Source organism: Lithobates pipiens, unplaced genomic scaffold, assembly GCF_037356315.1.
Source record: "Lithobates pipiens isolate NorthernLeopardFrog02 unplaced genomic scaffold, aLitPip1_a1.2 Scaffold_16, whole genome shotgun sequence".
NCBI lineage: Eukaryota > Metazoa > Chordata > Amphibia > Anura > Ranidae > Lithobates > Lithobates pipiens.
In genome coordinates, this window is record NW_027507748.1 from 575958602 (window position 1) to 575981271 (window position 22670).

The window sequence follows — 22670 nt, forward strand, 5'->3', positions numbered from 1 at the left end:
AGAAATGTAGAGGCAGCTTTACTATCTTTGACTTCAGTAATTTGTGACTTACCAACCTGAAACAAGCATGAACTAGGAGCAAAGTCAGAACTTATTTGGGTCAATGACTCTGAAAATACTAAAGCCAAAGACAGCCAAGCAATTTACCTTTTTTGAAAAGAGATCAGCAATGGGCTCCGATGTCTTTCTATCACTAAAAGCAAATCTTTGGTATAAAGCTATTACCCCATGGTTTATATGATATAATCCCATATAAACCTTTTTTCGGGTACACTATGACCCAGCTCACTTCCTTTAATAGAGTTCCGAGGCACATCCAGTCTCAGTGTTGGAGTCTTGGCATGTATTGGTTTATAGAAAGATGAGCGCCAGTCAATAACTTCTTAGCTCTACTTTCTATATTCTAAGCTCATGCAGCAATTGATTGTCGGTTGAGAAAGTTCTAGTGTTTTCTTCTCCCATACAGTCAATTCAGCTCTACTCCTCCAAACTAGACAGCTACAGGTGCCTCCCAGTTGGTTACGGTAGATAAAATAACACACTTTAGTCCAGCTCCCCCATAGGATAGATTGTCTATGGCACAACTCTTCTGGGAAGAAGCCCAGGAAAGAGAAAAGCAACTGGAAAATTTGTCCCAAATATTTATAATTTTCTCCAGCTAACATTAAATGACTATATTTCTTATGGATTGGCAGGGATCATGCATATTTATAACTCAGAAGATTAAAAGTTCTGCACACTCTTGGTTCAGTTATTCGCTATACTTGTTAGATTCTCTAAAGAGTTAGTGAGTTCTGTTCCTATGACTTGATATCACCTCTTCATTAGTTCTATTTTTACTGGATTTAGAACTTGCATGACTGAACCACTGTCCTAAAACAATGTACACTAGGATAAAATGTATAACATTATACAATTTAACCTGAAGCTGGGAGTTGTTATCCTGCCCCTGTCACAGTTTGCTGCTATATGGGGTGGCGGGGAGTGTAGGGTGACACCCTTTGCTTTAGTCTTAGCATTACATAGCATAATTTAGTTCTTTTCTGATTAGTTGTAACATAAGAATTCATCCAAGTGATTTTCTCGACAATGAATGAATGTATGACAGATGCTGTTTATCTTTTGTTTATTCATTACAATAAAAGTCAATAAAAATATTGAAATTAAAAGTTCTGACACACAATACTGGAGCAAGCTCATCAGTCTGCCTTTTGTGCAGTATCTGTTCTTATCAGTGTCCAATAGAGGTGCTATGCCATCATCCTGGCTTAACCAGGAGCTAGGATGGCTGGCGGTGGTATCCCTGCTGATATGATGGGGTCTTTGAAGGCTGGTACTAGCTGGAACAGAACTCGGGGCACCCGCAGGCTTTCAGGGAGCGGGAGTAATTACCCGGGAAAACTGGATGGGCTCAGTTCCTTTTGACTTGAGTGGATCTACCTTGTTTGGGCATGGGCTGGGAATGCAGAGAGTCCACAGTGTCTGTGTCCCCTGAGAGTGATTGCCCTAGGGGAACTCTTAGTAACTCTTGGGTGTGGGACCCCACAGTGTGAAATGGCACATGGTCACAGTCACTAAAACTTTTTCTGCACTGCGCCTTTCAGGGCTAGGCCCTCTGCCCTGTGTGCTTCTCTGGCCCCATGTCCCTCTCCCCTGTCTCACCCTTGCCCCCCCCCCCCCCCCCCGCACCCGGCTTCCCTCCTGTCCTCTCCAACTGGCTGCTGTCAGTGGATTTGCCAGGATGAAGAGTGGAGGATGGGGATTGTAAATATGTAATTTACATGCCCCTTCCTTTTCTGAATTTGACACCGTAACCGATCGCTACAGATCGCTCATGTGTTCTCTAACTGAGCAGAGTAAACTCTGCTTACTCTGTAAACTTTGTGCTTCAGTTTATGAATGAACGGTCTCCTGTCCATACATCTTCAATGCTGAGGCTGCTGTGAAAGGGACTGGGGAATCTCTGTCCTCAGTCCCTTTTCCTGTCTCAAAAGGGAGATGTCAGGGGTCTGTTTAGATCCCTGATATCTCACCAAAGCCCACCAACAGGGCTGATAAAAAAAAATCCTAGAATAAGGCTTACCTATAGGTACAGTAAATATCTCCTAAACATACGCAGTTTAGGAGACATCTACTATATTTTGTGCCGATAATGTCATTGACGCATGCGCTGTGAAGAAACTGCCACTGTGCCATTTCTTCGCGAGCAAGTGCCATAACGTCACGGGAGCCCTGGCCAGTCACAGAGTCGGAGTGCAAGGCCCTGGAAGGAAGAAGGGCAAACATGGATGCAGTCTGCAGCAGGGATGGTGAGGGCTTTGTTTGCAGGTAAGTGTCACATAATGTGCTAGTATGCGATGCATATTAGTACATTATACTTTTAGTTTGCAGGGGCAAAGGAAGGAAGTAAAACACCAGGGTTTACTTCCTCTTTAAGTCACACCCAATATGTAGCACAATTTAAGCCACGCCCACATTTTGCCACGGTGCGTTGTGCGTGACGCATTTTTTTTTTCAATGCCTAGGGCCCATTTTTTATCTTGCACACAGGCCCACTCATTTCATGATACACCCCTAGTCCTACCCCTTTAGGGGGGAACTAAAGCACACCCTTAAGTGCACTTTTTAATGTGTGTTTCACATGCACTTTTTTTTCACTTCTTGCACTACCGCAGATTAAAAAAATACAAATTAATTGCTAACAGAAACAATAAATACACCACAATTAGGAACTTTAACATAGGCTGGCTACAGCCTAACTGCCATCTGGAAACATAGAACCAAAATATGACACTACTGCCTAGGGCAAGGCCCCTACACTGGTAAATCCTCTAAGGTTTAAGCAACAGGCAAGCTCCTATTCATTCCTATCCATTCAATTCAAGGACTTTTGTAATCTTTTAACGGACCAGAAAACAGTATGTGTTAGTGCAGGAATAACGTATTGTTTAAATACAATTTTTAAACATGGTACCTGATTTTTTATGGTGAGCTGCTTTATTAAAGTTTGGATCAATATCTGTAAAAAAAAGCAAAAATAATAAAATTGATAAAAGAATATCATAAACAGAAGAACAAGGATAAGTGCATAGTTAACTATTAGGACAAATAGGATTGCTGACCTATGCTTAGTATTCTTTAATTCATTCAGTGCTTAGGCATCTAGTCATAAAAGAATCCAATTATTGTAGGGCTGTGGAAATTAAAGATTAATTCCTTGATTAATTGATTAATTTTCTTGATCGATCAAAATTCTTTTGATCGGTACTCCGGGTCTTCAGGGAGTTCCGTCGGAGATCCGGTGACGTCACGGACATCAACCTCACTGGATTCCTCCCCCTTCCCCAAGTGCCTCCGTCTGCTAACGAAGGGAAGGGGGGAGGAGTCCGGCATCGTTGAAGTTCTGATTGAACATAACGCATATGGGGGAGGAGCTATGCATGACGTCACCTGCTGCTGCTCTACGGAACTAACACGATTGTCGCCGTTACATGCTGTGTTTTTATCATCTTTATGTGAGTAGTTTGTTTTTGAACACAAAAATTAAATCTTATACTCAAGCAGTGAGCACTTAGATCTTTTCTTTCTACCCATGACCTGGCATCCTTGCTGAGATCTAAGGAGACGTGAGAGAAGTTTATGGTCCGTTTTAACCCTTTTGATACCCACTTGCATGACCACCTGTTTGCACACGGGTCCATACCATGAGGTGAGAGTGATTAGTTAGACCGGAGGTGGAGGGATTGTCACGCTACTGTGGAAAAAATGACTTACGTCAGTGCTACAGTTTGAATTTAAAACATATTTGTGTGAACTGCGAAGTTAAGTCATGAAATGTGGAAACTAACTAGTGTTGGGTCATTGTATATAGTATATACCACTGACTAATGCTGAGTTGCAATGCAATGAGATCAGCTAAAAGTAGTTGGATCTGTATGTGCGTTATAATTAATTGAAATTAGTCGATTAATCGATTTAAAAAAAATAGATTACTCAAACACAAAAATTTTAATCAGTAACAGCCCTAAATTATTGACATTATTAACAAAACATCGGACACTTCTAAAATTTATTAGGAAAAATTGTAAAGTCCTATTCATTCCTATCCTATGATGTGACTACATATCATTCTTTTTTGGGTACACTCTCTATGTCCCAGCTCATTTCTTCAATGGAGTTCCCAGGCACATCCAGTCTCAAGGTTGGAGTCTTGGCATGTATTGGTTTATAGGAAAATGAGCACCAGTCACCAATTTTATTGCTGAGTACTTATGAGAGACAGGGTGAGGGAGAAAGAATACCAACAACTTCTTAGCTCTACTTTCTATAGTTTAAGCACATGCAGCAATTGCATGTTAGCAGAGAAGGTTCTAGTGTATTCTTCTCCCATACAACCATTTCAGCTTTACTCCTCCAAACTATACAGCTGCAGGTGCCTCCCAGTCGGTTGCATTGGATCGAATAGCACACTTTAGTCCAGCTCTCCCATAGGATAGACTGCCTATGGCACAGTTCCTCTGGGCAGAAGCCTTGGAAAGTCTGTCCTTAATATTTATCATAATATCATATTTTCATATCATATTTATCATAAATGAGGAAGGGTCACTTTGCAGTGTTCAGCACAGCTTTGAGGGATATTTTTGATTCAGCATCCAGTTGGCTTACTCTGCACAATGGTAAATGAAATGTTGATAAAGTAAATAACACCAATTGACTTCAGGCATACCCCACTTTTAAGTACACAATACTTATTATTTACTTATTTGCTTTATTTACTAAAGCTGGAAAGCGCAAAATCAGGCTCACTTCTGCATAGAAACCAATGAGATTCCAGGTTTTATTGTCAAGCCCTAACTGAACCAGCTGAGATTAGAAGCTGATTGGCTACCATACACAGCTGCACCAGATTCTGATTCCGGCTTTAGTAAATCTACCCCAGTATGTGTTAGTGCAAGAACATAACAATTGTTTAAACACAATTTTTAAACATATTACCAGATTTTATATGGTGATCTGCTTCATCAAAGTTTGGATCAATATCTGTAAAAAGACAAAATAATAAAATTTATAAAAGAATACCATAAACAGAAGATCAAGGATTACTTTAGATGTGCATAGTGAAAGTGGTTGTAAACCCTTACAAACCCCTTTGACCTACAAGTAAGCCTAGATTAAGGGTTACCTGTAGGTCCAAGAAATATCTCCTAAACCTACACGATTTAGGAGATATTTACAAAAAGACAGGCACCGCTGTCAGCGGCGCGCAGGTGCACTGAGCACGGCGCAGATCACGGCGATATGCTATCGTGACGGCTCCCGTGCACATGCACTGGAGCGACGTCATCGCGGCTCCGGCAAATCACAGCGCCGGAGCAGCGAGACCCGGAAGTCACTCCGTGATACATGGCAACGGTGAAGATAAAGGAGGAGGACCGCTTCGGGGGCTTCATTCTCAGGTAAGTTATTCATAATGAGCTAGTATGCTATGAATGCTAGCTCATTATGCCTTTGCTTTGCAGGTTGCATTTAAAAAAAAAGTGCCTTTACTTCCTCTTTAATGATTAAGACAGATAGGATTGCTGATCTATGCTTAGTATACAGATATCCTTTAATGCATTCATTTCTTAGTCATCTAGTCATAAAAGAATCAATTTTTTTAACAAAAAACTGGGACTTCAATAATTAGATATTAGAAAGGAGCAAGCTCACAGGTGACATGACAGTAAGGGTACTTATAGACATCGTAGAATGGTGAAATGTTAATGGAGAGGGGAGATAAGGGAGATGATGAGCAAGGCTAAAGATGCCTTTTTACATTATCAGTCCTTTCAGATCTCAGTAATGTGAGCTTGTATTAACACAATTTGTGCTGCACAATTGGGTCGATTTAATAAAACTGGAGAGTGTATAATCTGGTGCAGCTCTGCATAGAATCCAACCAGCTTCCAGGTTTTTCTTGTCAAAGCCTAATTAAACAAGCTGAAGTTAGAAGCTGATTGGCTACCATGCACAACTGCACCACATTTTTCACTCTCCAGTTTTAGTAAATCAACCCTAATGTGTGTTGTGTTAATGAAGCCCATTGATTTAAAAAAAAATATATATATTTCTTTTTCCAATGTCATGCACCACATGCCATGCCTTGTGGTGTGTTGTAGTGTGGACGTGTTGTCCGCTACTTTACTAGTGTGTTGCAGTGCCCTTAAATATGAATAGCCTGCTATGCAATATCATAATGCATATATCTTAATGGATGCTAAAGTTCTTTGATGAGATATGGGGTGATGTTAAGATTTTATAACAAGATTTTCACCATCTGCAACTTATGTACAATACAAACCACAACTACTGGATAGTAAAGTATCCCATTCACAGCAAAACCTATTTTAAAACAGCTCATACATGTAAACGAATAATAAAATACTTTATAAATATCCCACAAATATGTATGAAGCAAGGTCCCAGGGCCCCTGAGGCCTAATGGTGACCTCCAGACTTATGGACAGCTGACATCCTTCAGTGTAGAGTGGGTTACAAGGCATGGCTGGTGTAATGCAAGATTAAAAGATGGGCGCCAGATACTTTTTGAATGCAAAGAGATTTATTGTCTCTTAAACAGAACTATGGGAGAGAGGGTTAGGGCCAGGACACCCTTAGGCGGATGCAAAGATAATTAGCAGGCTCCGAGACTTATATAGGAAAACAGTTATACAGGTGAAGGCCTCCAGCCGGACACCACTTCTGAATAGGTAGGACCGCTGTCTCCTATGGCAACAATCTTGTAGCTGTTAATAACGGTAAAGGTATTCAACGATCTGCAACACGAACGGTTCTTTTTACTCCACACTCACTCACTGTGGGTCTTCACTCAAGGAGCTCCCAGTCTCTCTCACTAGACTTCAGATCCACTGGATCACCTGAGCTCTTTTACTGTAGCACTCAATATCTTCCTCAAGCGTCACCCCTGCTTCACTGCTGAGTCCCTAGCTTGGCACTCACCGATACTCTTCAAGATTCACCCCTACTGACACGTTAGGTCCCTGGCTTGGCACTCCACAAGCATCACCTCTACTGTCTCGCTGGGTCCCTGACTTGGCACTTGCTGACGTTTTAACCACTTTTTCACCATCCCCGGCTGGCGAGAAGTCTGCTCTGGTACTGGCCTCAGCTCACTCACAATGATCTCTGGTAGCAAGGTGGATGATCCCTTAATGGCGACAGCTTCCCCTCTACCCCTGACCACAACTGGTTCCCTGGCTGACGGAACTGTTACTTCTTGTTGGACTACAAGCCCACAGTCCCAAACCTACACTGCTTTCCTGCCTCTGGATAGGCCCTCAGACAGCCTAGCAGCCAGATGTCCCTGGGATAGGCCTTAGATTTCTGGCCTAGCAGCCCATGGCAATACAGCACATGTCCACCCAGACAGCCGTCCAGGTGGCACCAAACCCCGATTACCTGACTCCAGCCAAATAAATAGGCTCTCCCAGCAGGCCAAGGGGCCCAAGAAAATCCCTGCCCATTGGCTGAGACACCACATTCATTCCTAATTTGTCCTTGCAGTGCCCTTGTCTTATCTAATGTCACCAGATACCCGGCCATCTAGTAACAGAAGAGAGAACTGCAGCAATTCCAGAATTATGGCAAAATCAATTGAACGCCTAACAATTGGCCACTATTGGCTTGGCAAATAAATTTAATAGCAACCCTTACATATATATATATATATATATATATATATATATATATATATATATATATATATATATATATATATATATATATATATATATATATATATATATATATATATATATATATATATACTTGTAGCGCTGGCTCCTGATGAGCATACACTATATATTTTTTCCAACTTAATATTCCTGAAACCACATTTGGGTTTTGGGGCTAATTTTACCAAATTATGGTTTCAGTGCCAGTCCAGCTGGGTTGCACTGGCTTCTTCTTGACCGCAGGTGTCGCTGTCACCACCGGCAAGTGTGAGAATGCAGTCTAGCCGGGTGTATTGAATATCACGTTTCTTTCGGGAACCAGCTCAGTGGGAGTGTTCTCTTGCTGTGCATTCTGGGAGGGGGTATTTAAGGTACAGAGATCACGTGCTTCGGGGTTCCGTGCCAGAAGATATTTTCTGTCTGTTTGGTTCTGGTCCTCCTGACCAGCCCCCAGGGCCCTCCTGGCCTGGGGGGAAGATCCATGCATTTCCAAGTCTCGGGGCTGGCCAGCCCAAGGCAAAAGCAACTGCAGGGACAGGCCTGAATGGATATCGGGGCCTATTGATTCGAAGGTGGTCCGGTGCTGTCTCATCTAAGGAGAGGCCCAGTAACTGGAGAAGCATCCAGGGGAGGACTCTTCAGGAGAAGGGCGTGCACAAGGCTGGCTTCTCTGAAGGAGCCTGGAGGCTTAGTTGAAGGACACTTCATGGATCTACACTCATACTGTATCGCCAGACCAGCTGAGAGATACTGGTACCATACGATAGCTCTTTAAATTTGTCTATGTCTCTCAGTTACGCTCAAGTCTGTGGCAGAGACTTTTCTCAAGTATTCTACATCCAAGTCTGTGACAGAGACTTTTCTCAAGTATTCTACATTCAAGTCTGTGGCAGAGACTTTGCTTAACACCCTACCGGCTGCTAGGCCTAGTGAGAGGAGGTCTATCCGGGGATTGTGAAATCCAGCTGTGAAACGGTTATTCTCTGGATTTCTTCTACTAAGAGACTTTCCATTTTTTGCAGTCTAAAGTACCTGAACTTTCTCCTAACCCTCTACCCTAAACTGAGAGACTCTCTTCTGTTTAAATAAATAACCCAAAAGAAGATTCAGTGTCAGTTTTCACATTTCTTTGGGCCATCTACCACGGGAAACCCTGGACGGAGAAGCAGTAAAGAAGGTAACGGTAAGCCCAATCAAACCAGCAGCTCCTTCGGGGGTCAGTGCTACATACTATATTACCAAAAGTATTAGGAGGCCTGCCTTTACACGCACATGAACTTTAATGGCACCCCGGTCTTAGTTCATATGGTTCAATATTAAGTTGGCCCACCCTTTGCAGCTATAACAGCTTCAACTCTTCTGGGAAGGCTGTCCACAGGGTTGTACAGGCCAGTAAAGTTCCTCCACCCCAAACTCAATCATCCTTGTCTTTATGGACCTTGCATTGTGCACTGGTGCGCAGTCATGTTGGAACAGGAAGGGGCCATCCCTAAACGGTTCCCACAAAAGTTGGGAGCATGAAATTGTCCAAAATGTCTTGGTATGCTGACGCCTTAAAAGTTCCCTTTACTGGAACTAAGGGGCCAAGCCCAACCCTTGAAAAACAACCCCACACCATAATCCCCCCTCCACTAAATGATTTGGACCAGTGCACAAAGCAAGGTCCATAAAGACATGGATGAGTGAGTTTGGGGCGGACGGAACTTGACTGGCCGGCACAGAGTCCTTATCTCAACCCGATAGAACACCTTTGGGATGAATTAGAGCTGAGATTACGAGCCAGGCCTTCTCATCCACATCAGTGCCTGACCTCACAAATGCGCTTCTGGAATGGTCAAACATTCCCATAGACACACTCCTAAACCTTGTGGACAGCCTTTCCAGAAGAGTTGAAGCTGTTATAGTTGCAAAGGGTGGGCCAACTCAATATTGAACTCTACGGACTAAGACTGGGATGGCATTAAACTTCATATAAAGGCAGGTAACCCAATACTTTTGACAATATAATGTCTATGATTACATATAATGACATTTTGAGACAAATAAGGAATATAATGCATTAAGCAGTATAAGACTACAGTATAGGATATAATTATTTTCCCTTAATCGCTATTTACACAACTCATTCAGTAGTAAATCCTTGTTAATCTCAGTGAAGCTATTCATCCCATTTTATTAGAATCTGACTGTTTATATTTTTGACATAAGTGAGCGTGGGTGACTGTAAGAGAGAAAATATACAGAATGTAGTCTAAGTGCAGCGTAGAAAACGTAGAGCACAAAAGAAATATGAGCCACTCACAGGACTTACCAAGTAAAGGAACGCCTGTCATTTTATTTTCAACAGAAATTCTGATGGGTCACAGATCAAACAAAACAACCAGTGCTCACATGGTAAGTCCTATGAGTGCCTCATCTCACTTGCTATATTTAAATACCAGTCTATGTTTGCTTGGACATTCAGGATGCATATGGGGTCTCCACACATAAGACCTACACTCCATAGGTGCTACCTGCCTTCTCTACTTAAACATGGAATCTGATTGGTCATTATGTGCCTTTTATGTTTTTTAAAGGAGTGGAGTGGTGAATGTTATCCATGACAGCCAATTGCATTTTCATCAGCCAGACGGGCGTTATGCTCAACACTTCCATTTGATTGCTTCAGTTCTTTAATCCAATTGATGGTGGCCCAGCACTCATGCCTCAACTTGGCCATACCTAGCTTGCAAATTAAGAAACGATAAAGAATTTTCAAAGCCATTGATTAACCTGGCATAAAACATGAGATTGGTGCTAACCACAGCCAACAGGACTTTGTTCACATCAAAGTCCAATTTTTTAGCCAGGATTTTAACAGTTTTGTAAAAATTAGATCGGCCTGTATGACTCAGTTTGTCGGATCCTTCTCAGCTTTGAGCAAATGTACAATAATCATCTTGCACATAGTTGAGGGTTGTCCTCTCTGGAATTCTAGTGAGCCCCCGTGCTACCTGGTACTTTATGAATAGAAAAGGGCACAACAGCTAATTCCATGGGTGCATCCAAGATTTTTTCTTGCTTCGGTGTAAGTGTTGTTGTTGACAAATATCTAAAAATGCATCAGTTCTTTTCTTACATTTACAAAATGAGTAATCGTCGCAGCAGTCACCGAACCTTTCACAGTGCTCATTGCACTGACAGCTGTACTTTTTGTTAGGTTTGTGTCCACAGCGATTCTTGCACGAATGTTCACATTCTGCAAAAAAAAAAAAAAAGTATAAAATTTACAATAAATTTCATGGCAGTACTCTATGTTAATATTCAATATATTAGTATCAGTACCATCTCTAAAGTGTCCTTCACATCAAAAGTTTCATCCAGCTCGAGCACGAGAGCATTCATACCGTTTCCTAATCATGAAAAAGATCCCCAGCTTGGTTAACATGATCTAATGACGATTATAAGACCCTGGATACTCAACAGATAATTCAATTGTAATTTAGTGCTATAAGAACAGCAGAAAATGGGGAAATGTGCCTGTTGTTGCCCAAGCCTTCTCTTTAACCACTTATGCCCCGGATCATTTTGCTGGCCAGGGGTTCGTTTTATGGCATTTTTATTAATAATAGTTTTTTCACTAGTAATGGCGGCAATCTGTGATTTTTATCATGGCTGCGACATTATGGCAGACACATTGGACAATTTTGACACATTTTTGGGACCATTGTCATTTTTACAGTGATCAGTGCTATAAAATTGCACTGATTACTGTAAAAATGACACTAGCAGTGAAGGTGTTAACCACTAGGGGGCTAGGGAGGCATTAAGTGTGCCCTGGGGAGTGGCTTTTGTAACTGTTAGGGGGATGGGCTACAAACAACACTTCACGGAACTCCTGACAGGGTCGCATGAGTGCCCCTGGCAGCGCGCGTGTGACCACACGGCGGCAAATTCAAAGGGACGTACCTGTGCACCCATTTGTCCAGCCGCGCCATTCTGCCAACATGAATGTACATGCAGCGGTTGGCAAGTGGTTAACTTGAGAATGTCTGCTTAGTTTAACTGCTTCCAGACCACCCTATTGCAGAATTACTGCTATAAGGCCGCTCTCCTGTGCAGGATCACCTATATATACACATTTCTACACTTTCGCCTTCATGGGGCTGGCAGGCTGCCGGTGTGCCGCTTCTTCTGTCATTGATTACAGCAGAAGCCGATCTGCGGGTGCCAGGCACTGGATGTCCGCCAGCACCCGCCGATCGTCTGTAAATGGGTTGGATTTCTTTGTCCCTGCAAAGGGAATAAAATCCATCTCTTCCCCTAGTGAAAGCAGCACATACATGTCACAAAAACACTGGCTAGGCACATAGTTAACCCTTTGATCGCCCTAGATGTTTAACCCCTTCCCAGCCTGTATCAGTAGTACAGTGATAGAGCATATATTTAGAACATATTACTGTATTAGTGTCATTGGTTCCTGCAAAGTTTCAGAACTTAGTGTAATTTAGTGTCCAATTGCCTGCCGATCACTGGCATTACTACCATAAAAATCCATAAATACATACCATAGTTTGTAGACGCTATAACGTTCACATGAACTAATCAATATATGCTTATTGGGATTTTTTTTTACCAAAATCATGTAGCAGAATACATATTGCCCTAAATTTATGAAAAAATTAGATTTTTTTTTTACATTTTTATTGATATGTTTTATAGCAGAAAATAAAAAAATATTGGTTTTTATTTTCAAAATTGACAGTATTTTTTTGTTTATAGCACAAAAAAAAAATTGCAGTGGTGATCAAATACCACCAAAAGAAAACTCTATTTATGGGAAAGAAATTACATAAATGTTATTTTAGGTATAGGCATCACCGTGCAAATTGACAGCTAAAATAACACTGATGCGTCAGTCCCTATAATATTTGGCTGTCTTTGATTTCTGTTGTCTATTACGAACAACAATCATGCAGGTTAAGAAAAGTCAGACCTTCTAATTTGAATACTGCTTTTGAATGACTGATTCAGTGTAATAAAGAGCCATTGTGCGTGCGCACAAGGTGTGCCGGGGGTGCCTGGGCACACCCTAATCACCCCATGTGCATTAGCATTATCCAGGGATGGCACCAGATGGGTGGTTGAGGGTGCCAGTGGCCATTGTAAATGCCCCCATTATATTAAAGGCTAGGTTCAACTTTAGGAGCGCATTACACCTGTATTTAGGGTGTAATGTAATATGCTCCCAATCAACTGTCTCCCACCATAAGAGCCTCCTCCCTGTGACAGCAGGTAGTGTTCATGTGTGTTTGAGCTTTGGAGTGGACACACTAACGCAATAGGTTGTGCACACCTATGCCTGTTCCTGTGGCAATGCCCCAAGATAACTTGAAGATACTTTTAAGGGCAGAGAGATCTGGTGACGTCTCAGTAAAAAGAACCAGTCACTGCCCATCACAAGGGATGTTGTTCATCTCTTGTGATAGCCAAGAAAATAGAGACAGTGTAAAAAAAATTGTTACAAAATAAAGAAAAAAACTTTTTTTTATTTTTAAAATGTCCCTGACGCAGGTCCCACACGCATATGTGAACAGTTTTCACCCATGTGAGGTATCGCTGCAAAGTTATAGCAAGAGCAATCATCCTAGCACCAGACCTCCAATGTAACTCTAAACTGGTAACCTGTTGTTAGATGTTAGATATCTATTATTAGGTATTATATTGTGCATTAAATTCATAAAATTTTATTTTTTTACTTTTTTTATAGAAAATTGCAAAACCCACCATTTTATTCTCAAGGGCAGTAATGGTGAACCTTGGCACCTTAGATGTTTTTGAACAACATTTCCCATGATGATAATGCACTTTGCAGTGTAGCATAATGGGAACTGTAGTTCCAAAATATCTGGGGTTCCACGGCTCGCCATCACTGCTCTAGGGCCTCTGCTTAAAATATATATAATGTTTGGGGGTTCTAAGCAATTTTCTAGCAATAAATGCTTCTTATGTAATGCTTTTTACATGTAGGAGAGAAATATCAGAATTGGCCTGGGCGTATAGTTAAAGGTTGTAAAGTTTTGTGTTTTTTCACCGTAATGCATCATATACATTAAGGTGAAAAAACATCTGGCAATGACGGCCGCCCCAGCCCCCCCCCCCCGTTTACTTACCTGAGCCCGTTCACCTGCTGGGCGCGTCCCCCCCGGCATCCTCTTCTCCATGGAGTCTGGCCGTTGATTGGATAGATAGGATAGATTGATAGCAGCACAGCCATTGGCTCGCGCTGTTGTCAATCACATCTCATGATGCGGCCCGCCGGGGGCGGGACTGAGTCATACACTCTGTGTCTATGGACGCAGCGTGTATGACAGGGACCACGCCTGCAAGCTAACCCCCTCGGGATAGAGCTTCCCAGAGGGGGTTAGCTATTGCGGGGAGGAGCTGAGACAGCCGCCGAGGGACCCCAGAAGAGAACGATTGGGGCCACTCTGTGCAAAATGAACTGCACAGTGGAGGTAAGTATGACTTGTTTTTTTTTTTTTTTTTTTTAAACTAACCTTTAGTATCCATTTAAATGTTTTTAAAAGGTAAATGTATATATTTAAAACAGCCTCTATCATAGTGTACCTCACCCTATGAAGCACTTCATACCTGAAATACAGGTTATCTTCTACTCTATGCTGCTGCCTGTCCATTGCTGAGCAGTGTTTACATTGTGCTGTCATCTTGGGGATCTATGAAAAGTAGTTCATAGGCTAGTTCAGGCATAGCTTCAGCACATTGTATTATATCAAGAGCCTTTATTGTATTATATCATGAGCTAGCCTAGATGAGCACATGCATGTCACATAGCTGTTGGAAGAATGCACAATGTAAATAATGCTGGGAGGTAAGTAGACCATCAAACCAGTGTAAAGGGTTTGCCCACATTGGTAGTCATATTATGTTGCAGGTTTGGTGAGGATAGCGAAAAGCAGTGAAATAATGTTACTAATAGCAGATTGCACACATAAAAGAAATACAAAAAGATATAATGCCCGGTACACCCGATGAGATTAGCAAACGAATGATCGTCCGTTTTTAAAAAATCTCAGATCAATTCTGAAGAGCTTACTAAAGTCACGAAAATTCTCGTACGACAGAATAAAAATGTGAAAGTGATGTTGTGTTGTAATGCATCTGTATTGCATTTTCAAACGACACTGATTAAAAGGAAATCGTACAATCTGGCATCATACAAATATTTTTTTTTTGTGCATGTCCGATCAAATAATATCGGATGAACTGTCCTGATCAGCTCTCGAAAGCTCTGTACTAATTATCAGATCATCGTACGATCGCTCCGAAATCTGCATTTTTCTTATGATTTTCTGATCATGTGTATGGGATTTAACTCTACCCATTTCTCAGAAGTTGTCATTTAATTGTAATAGATACAGTGTCATCATAATTGTGTTTCATATTCACAAAGCAGTATGACATGCTGGGACGAAGGACTACACCCTTCTGTAGAATGAGATGATAGACTGAGCTCAGGAAACCAGGGTGAGAACACTCCCATGTGATACCAAGGGACACCTCATGCCCCATCTGCTGGAACAGCTGCCAACAGAGCCACTTCTGGGGTCTGTGTGGTAATCACACTTAAAATGAGTAAGCCTGTACAGGGTTGGCACTAGTTCTCATACGTTGGACCCTTCCTGGTATCCACACTAAAATTAAAGAGAAACCTCCGTACCGCAGATTTTGATTTATCTAGGGAATAATAAATCATGCAGTTGCACTAATTTCCTACTTGATTTTACAATTATTTAAAATGAATCCCCGTGTTATTTCTTTTTCTTTGGAGTTTTGCAAACCACCCTATATCCATTGTGAGTGTGTATATGCATTCATTATTTTCCACCAGAAATGTGTAAAATAAATGTCTATCCCCCAGAATGATGTGCTGCTTTGGGATACCTTTATAAACATCCTGCCTCAATCCCGACTGTCACTGAAAGCTGGGATACCCACGTCAGGTAGGACAAAGTGATCACACGAAGGCTGGAAAATTCATTCATTCATTCACTAGCATCTGCAGTATCACCAGTTTTAGTTTTAATTGTAATTGAACGTTATTAGAAAAATTAAGAACAAAAAAAAAAAATAGAAACAATATTGTTATTCATTTTACATGCATATGCATTTTCCAATTATGGATTTCCACGTTCTATCTACAGGGCTGTCTTTAAGGCAGGGCAAAAGGGGCAGCTGCCCCAGGCCCAGTTATTGTTGTGGAACCCAAAACAGCTGCCCCTTGAGCCAACACTGCCTGAAAATAGTTGACAAGTGGATTTGGGAGGGCCCAAGAAAAATGCCTCCGCCACTGCCGATGGCTTTGGTATGTGGTGGATGGCACCGGATCACGCAGCAAATCTGCCACAGAGACCCCTTTTTCTTTCTTGTAGCGGACCACCCGCTGAAGAAGAAGATACCACGGTCATGGCAGCTTGTTACATTTATGTAAACGGATTTACTGCCACAACGATGAAAGCTGTTCTTTAAACTCAAGCATTGTTTCAGAATCTGACTGTACAGGTTATTGCTGTCTAATTAGGGCTTTGAGCCTTGCAGCAGGAAAGAAGCCTCTGTTTTAAGAACAAGTTATACAAACTTTGTCTATTAGAGGAAACCTACAATTTTTTTAAGGCTAGCATATGCTGGTAATATTTACATCAACACGATCATATATATATATATATATATATATATATATATATATATATATATATATATAAAATATAATATTATATATATATATATATATATATATATATATATATATATATATATATATAGACATGTATATATATATATATATATATATATATATATATATATATATATATATATATATATATATATATATATATATTAAAAAAATTATATATATATATATATATATATATATATATATATATATATTTTTTTTTTTTTATTTATTTTTTTTTTTTTTAAGAAAATATATTTCGTATTTTTTTTAGTTTTTAGTTGTTTTACTATTTTAGCTCTCTAAAAACTCCTTCTAAATACATGCAAACATTGAATTCCTTAAATAATTCAATTCTGCAGATGCTGTGAGATGGAGACGGTGACATCATACAGGCATATAAGGTCAGTACACCCTGGTCAAGCATTGTAGTGAACCATTCACACGTCTCTTTTCCTAAATGGTTCAGGGAGGAGGTGTGGCTACCGAGCCTTCAAAGACACCTTTATACAAAAAAAAGCTGTTTTTTAGATCTGCTTTCTAGCAGCCAGGACATTGATGCAGCAACAACTTTAAATTAATTCAATGAATGAATGAATGAGTTATTTTTTATATTCATAAAGCCAATTTTGATTCTATTTTTTTTTTGTATAGTATTTGGAGTCTCGCTGTCATTTAATTCAGTTAGATCATTTTGAATATTCTTAAAGCATGTCTATTTAAATTAGCAAATTCTGGTTATTTACAAAATGTTTAGAATTAAATTTATCCTATTTGAACTTCTAGCGCTCAAAGTACATTTAAAGAGTAAAACACTATTTATAAACTTATGTATGAAACTGGAGCACAGAAAACGGCCTTATAGTTAGTTATAGAATCTTACAAAATAATCAGAAACTCAAGTACTATAGAATACAGCAACACTTACTTTCACTAGAACAAGTATCAAAAGCCAGAGTGCCTCCAATGATAGAGAGGATAAGTAGAACCACAAGCTTCTTCATGGTGAACAACAAGACTGGACCAGTGCTCTCTGGATCCTAACTAAAAAGCCATTCATTACGAAGGGTGTGTTTTCTTCTACGCAAATTTGTTAAGGAGGAGAAAAGAACAGGAACATAATTTATCTTCCTTGCTGACAGTGATTAATAAAACAACTAGCTCTACCTGTTTTCCAGTTATTTATAATATGTTGCAATGTATACTAAACTTACAATGTAAAGCTGAATTCTGCATACATGCTATTGTAAGAGATAAATCGATACAAACGAATCCAAAAGATTTGGGGAACACTGATCCCTGAAAATATCTTCTGGTCTGCCAGCAAAAACCCCCAGGCTAGCCTGCTTATTTTTTCTTTAATCAACATCTCAGTACCAACATGTTTCACCCTTTTCGTTATCAGGCCGTTTTTTAGTTTTCAGTACTTCGATATTTGACTGACAATTACTTAGTCATACAGCACTGTACCCAAATTAATTTTGTATCATTTTTTTTGGTAGTATTTAATAACCACTGGGATTTTATTGTTACTATTTTACACACCTTACACACCAGAGAACTCATCAGATCACCATGACCACCTATTGTACGGTAGGTCATTGAACGCTTATGTTTCCCCAGAGCATAGAACCTGTGGTGGTAGAGGATCATGGAAGATAAGAAAAAAATCAGCAGAAAATCCAATAGTGTGTATGGTGCTTAAGGTCCCTTTCACACATGCGGACCCTTTGTCTGTTTTTCATAGAAACGTTGACTGTTGAAAAACCAACATCAATGCATCTCTATGGAAAAAGGGATGTAAATGGATGATCAACCATTTACATCTGTTTGCATCCCCTTCTGTGAACATGGGTTTTTTGGAGTGGATCAAAGTCCTATTTTTCTTCCCTTAAAATACGGATCAGACAGAAAACAGATATAAATGACCAAACTGTCCATTTTTGGATGAAAAAATGGCTCCGGGACTCAAATGGTTAAGGACTTGTGGATGTAAAAAACTGATGTAAAAATTGATGAAAAACAAATGTAAACTTCATCCATTTTTTTTCTTTGAAAAAACATGACTGAACTGATGAAACAAACAGTCCGCATGTGTGAAAGGGGCCAAAGTCCTAGTGATGGTGAATAGTAGTTATATTGGATAGTTCCCCATCAGACCAATTTCACTTTTGAGTGACAGCTCACAGCAGTTCAAAAGTCACTATTTGACTGGATAGCAGCTATGGATCCACACACTGTCATGCACTGCCAATAAACATCAAGGTGGACCTGATCTAGAACTGTCACTCCTTCTCCTAGCTATGGTGTTAAGGCACTAGAGCTGGCTAATGTGTTCTTCACCTATAGCAGCCCCATTTCCCATAAGGCAAGCAGGCGTACTAGTAATCAGTTTCCCCCAGGTTTTAGCCCTTGAACACACGGTAGGACATTCCGATGGACAATGTCCGATAGGACCGTGTTGTTGGATAATCTGACAGTGTGTGGGCTCCATCGGATACTCCGGCGGACCAAGTATTCCAGCTGGGCTATAAAAATTTTCCTACAACATGATTCGATCGGACTTTGTCCGATCATGTGTAGAGAATTCCGATCAGACAAAGTGCCACGCATGCTCAGATCAAATTCCTAGACCAAAGCTATTGGCTACTAGACTGAACGTAGTCCCGTCCTAACGAAATAACACCATCACGTTAAGTACGACTGGATTTTCTGACAACTTTGTCCGACTGTGTGTATGCAACAGTTTCGGACAAAATCCGTCGGACAAAATCCGACGGATTTGGTTGTCGGAATGTCTGATCGTGTGTACAAGGGCTTATTCACAATGCTCTAATGCCTGGCCATCACGCCAGGGCAGGTGCGAACTGAGCACAGCGAACAGATACTTGACCTGAGTTAGGGAAAAGGTACTTGCGGTTGGCAGACAGGTAGAGTGGTCAGTGATAATCTGGGTTCAGGGCAGGCTGCAATCTAAGCATTGTCAATATTCAATCTGAGGTCATCAACAAGGGAATCCAAACTAGCAGGCAGAGCAGGGAGCATATGAAGTCAAGGGCGTGGTACAGAAACAGGGCAGGCAAATGGGGAGCTTGACACATGTGTTGTAAACACTTTCACAAGCAAGACGCTGTGGGCTTGGCTAGCTTAACCACTTGCTGACTGCTGCACGCTGATATACATCGGTACAACGGCAGCGGTGGGCAAATGAGTGTACCTGTACATCCCCTTTAATTGGTGGGGCTAGTGGGTGCGTGCGCCCGCCGTGCCAGCGGGTCCCGTGGACTCGATGTACGCCGGTGTCCCACGATCGTGTCACGGAGGCGCAGAACAGGGAGATGCTTATGTAAGCAAGGCCTTTCCCGTTCTGCCTAGTGACATGACAGGGATCTACTGCTCCCTGTCATTGGGAGCAGTGATCACTGTCATGTCAGTGGTAGCCCATCCCCCCCACAGTTAGAATCACTCTCTAGGACACACTTAACCCCTTGATCGCCCCTTAGTATTAACCGCCTTCCTTCCAGTGTCATTTACACAGTAATCAGTGCATTTTTATAGCACTGATCGCTATATAAATGGCAATGTCCCAAAAATGTGCCAAAATTGTCCGACGTGTCCACCATAATGTTGTAGTCCCGATAAAAATCGCAGATCGCCGCCATTACTAGTAAAAAAAATAATAGTAATAAAAATGCCATAAGACTATCCCCTATTTTGTAGACGCTATAACTTTTGCGCAAACCAATCAATATATGCTTAGTGCATTTTTTTTTAACCAAAAATATCAGCCTAAACTGAGGAAAAAAAAAGTTGTTTTTATATATTTTTGGAGGGATATTTATTATAGCAAATAAAGAAAATCTAAATTGTCGCTCTTTTTTTGTTTATAGCGCAAAAAAAAAAAAACTGTAGAGGTGATCAAATACCACCAAAAGAAAGCTCTATTTGTGGGAAAAAAAGGACGTCAATTTTGTTTGGGTGCAACGTCGCAATTGTCAGTTAAAGCGATGCAGTGCTGAATCGCAAAAAAGTGCTCTGGTCAGGAAGAGGGGAAAATCTTCCAGGGCTGAAGCGGTTAATACTCCCACCAATTCACTGCTACTGGATTCTCTGTAACCTCTACAAAATTGTGCAGAGATATTGCTAATTATATATTATTATAATTATTTATCATTATATTATTATATATTTATTGAAAAAGATAGAAACCAGTATATGGTTTATCACAATGGTATCTAGCCATGGCAAATATCTAATTTATATAAATGATTTCCCACAGGACAGAAATCAGATGGCTGTAAGACCAGTACTAGATCACTCTTTTACTAGAATGCAGTAGGCTCTCTACTGCTTTGTATTGTGCAATTCATCAGCTGAATATTAAAGGGTGCAGTCTTCGCTTTAGGCATCTGCTTGGTGTGATTTTTTGGCCTTTGGCCACATCATAATTATATACACATTCTGAAAATGCTTTATGTGGTAATGCAACTAGTAATACAAGTATCAACGCTCATAAAGACTGTCTATAGTGTTGAAATTTATACAGTCAGAATATCTTTAATATGTGACTGTATCGGGTGGCAATATTTTCATGATCATTGTCTATATAATTACTATGACAGGCAGTAGAGTGGGCAGAGCTCATTACTATTTCAAGTGATGTGTAATGAATAAGATATGTCACTTATTACAAAACACGTAGCAACAGAAAAAATAAAAAAGGAGCATTGCATGCAAGAAGTCTGTGTATAGGAGGAGGGTGTTCATATTATATGCGGGGTGCCTCTGTTTTCATTTCATTACAAGCAACAGCAAACTTCTATAGTTATATACATCAATGTGCACTACCTTTCCTGTAGACAAATGGATCTACTATTTATTAACCACTTCAGCCCCAGAAGATTTGGCTGCTGAATGACCGGGCCATTTTTGGCGATTCGGCACTGCACCGCTTTGACTGACAATTGCGCGGTCATGCGATGCTGTACCCAAACAAAATTGATGTCCTTTTTTTCCCACAAATAGAGATTTCTTTTGGTGGTATTTGATGCGCTATAAACAAAAAAAGAGCGACAATTTTGAAAAAAAAACAATGGGGGTTATTTACAAAAGGCAAATCCACTTTGCACTACAAGTGCAAACTACAAGTGCAAAGTGCACTTGAAATTGCACTTTTTCAAGTGCACTTTGCACTTGTATTTGCACTTGTAGTGCAAAGTGGATTTGCCTTTTGTAAATAACCCCCAATATTTTATACTTTTTGCTATAATAAATATCCCCCTTTTTTTTTTAAAAAAAGCAAATTTTTTTCTTAGTTTAGGCCGATATGTATTCTTCTACATATTTTTGGTTAAAAAAAAATCGTAATAAGCGTATATTGATTGGTTTGCGCAAAAGTGACAAAATAGGGAATACACATACAGTGACAAAATAGGGGATAGATTTATAGCATTTTTATTATTATTATTTTTTACTAGTAATGGCGGCGATTTTTATCGGGACTGCAACATTGTGGCGGACACTTTTGACATATTTTTGAGACCATTGGCATTTTTACAATGATCAGTGCTATAAAAATGCACTGATTACTGTGTAAATGTCACTGGAAGGGAGGCGGTTAACACTAAGGGGCGATCAAAGGGTTAACTGTGTTCCCTGTGTGTATTTCTAACTGTAGGGGGAGGGGATTGACTAGAGGAAATTACAGGTTGTGGTTCCGATCTATTAGGAACCCACGATCTGTCACTCCTCACAGAACAGAACAGGGATTTGTGTGTTTACACACACACACACACCCACATGTCTCTGTTCTGCCTCTCGTGCCCACTATCCCTCGTGGTCGGCGGCTATGGTCAGCACCCCCGCTGTGCAGTGGGTGTGTGCGCGCCTCCGGCAGCACTCCCGCCTGCTATCCTGGTCTCACAAGCCGACGTATAGCTACGACGGCTCGCAGGATCGCGCCGACCTGCCGCAGTATAATGAAGGTGGCTGGTCGGCAAGCGGTTAATGGACAAGAACACTCAAACTGTGGGGAGACGTGGTCATTGTTAATATGCACTAAGGATATGTATTGTGCTGGTTTGCTGCTAATGACTAAGAACATACAGGTATATGTATTTTTGTGTATTTGTAGGATACTATCTAATTGGTGTCTGTAAGATTGTGCTATGTTTCCTTGGCTTTCCTGGCTTTCCTGGTGTAGC

General features: G+C 40.6%; 1 protein-coding gene across 1 annotated transcript in view; it reads right to left on the reverse strand.

The window, feature by feature from the left end:
- ENDOU (endonuclease, poly(U) specific) overlaps nt 1-17541 on the reverse strand; it is a 69473-nt gene extending 51932 nt beyond the window's left edge. Inside the window, exons 1-4 of the mRNA XM_077483769.1 lie at nt 17396-17541; nt 10852-10971; nt 4996-5040; nt 2975-3019 (exon numbers count right to left, since the gene is read on the reverse strand). Of these exons, the coding sequence (XP_077339895.1) occupies nt 2975-3019; nt 4996-5040; nt 10852-10971; nt 17396-17471 (286 nt within the window). The 5' untranslated portion in view covers nt 17472-17541. The remainder of the gene's footprint in view (nt 1-2974; nt 3020-4995; nt 5041-10851; nt 10972-17395) is intronic.
- Between the last annotated feature and the right edge of the window lie 5129 nt (nt 17542-22670).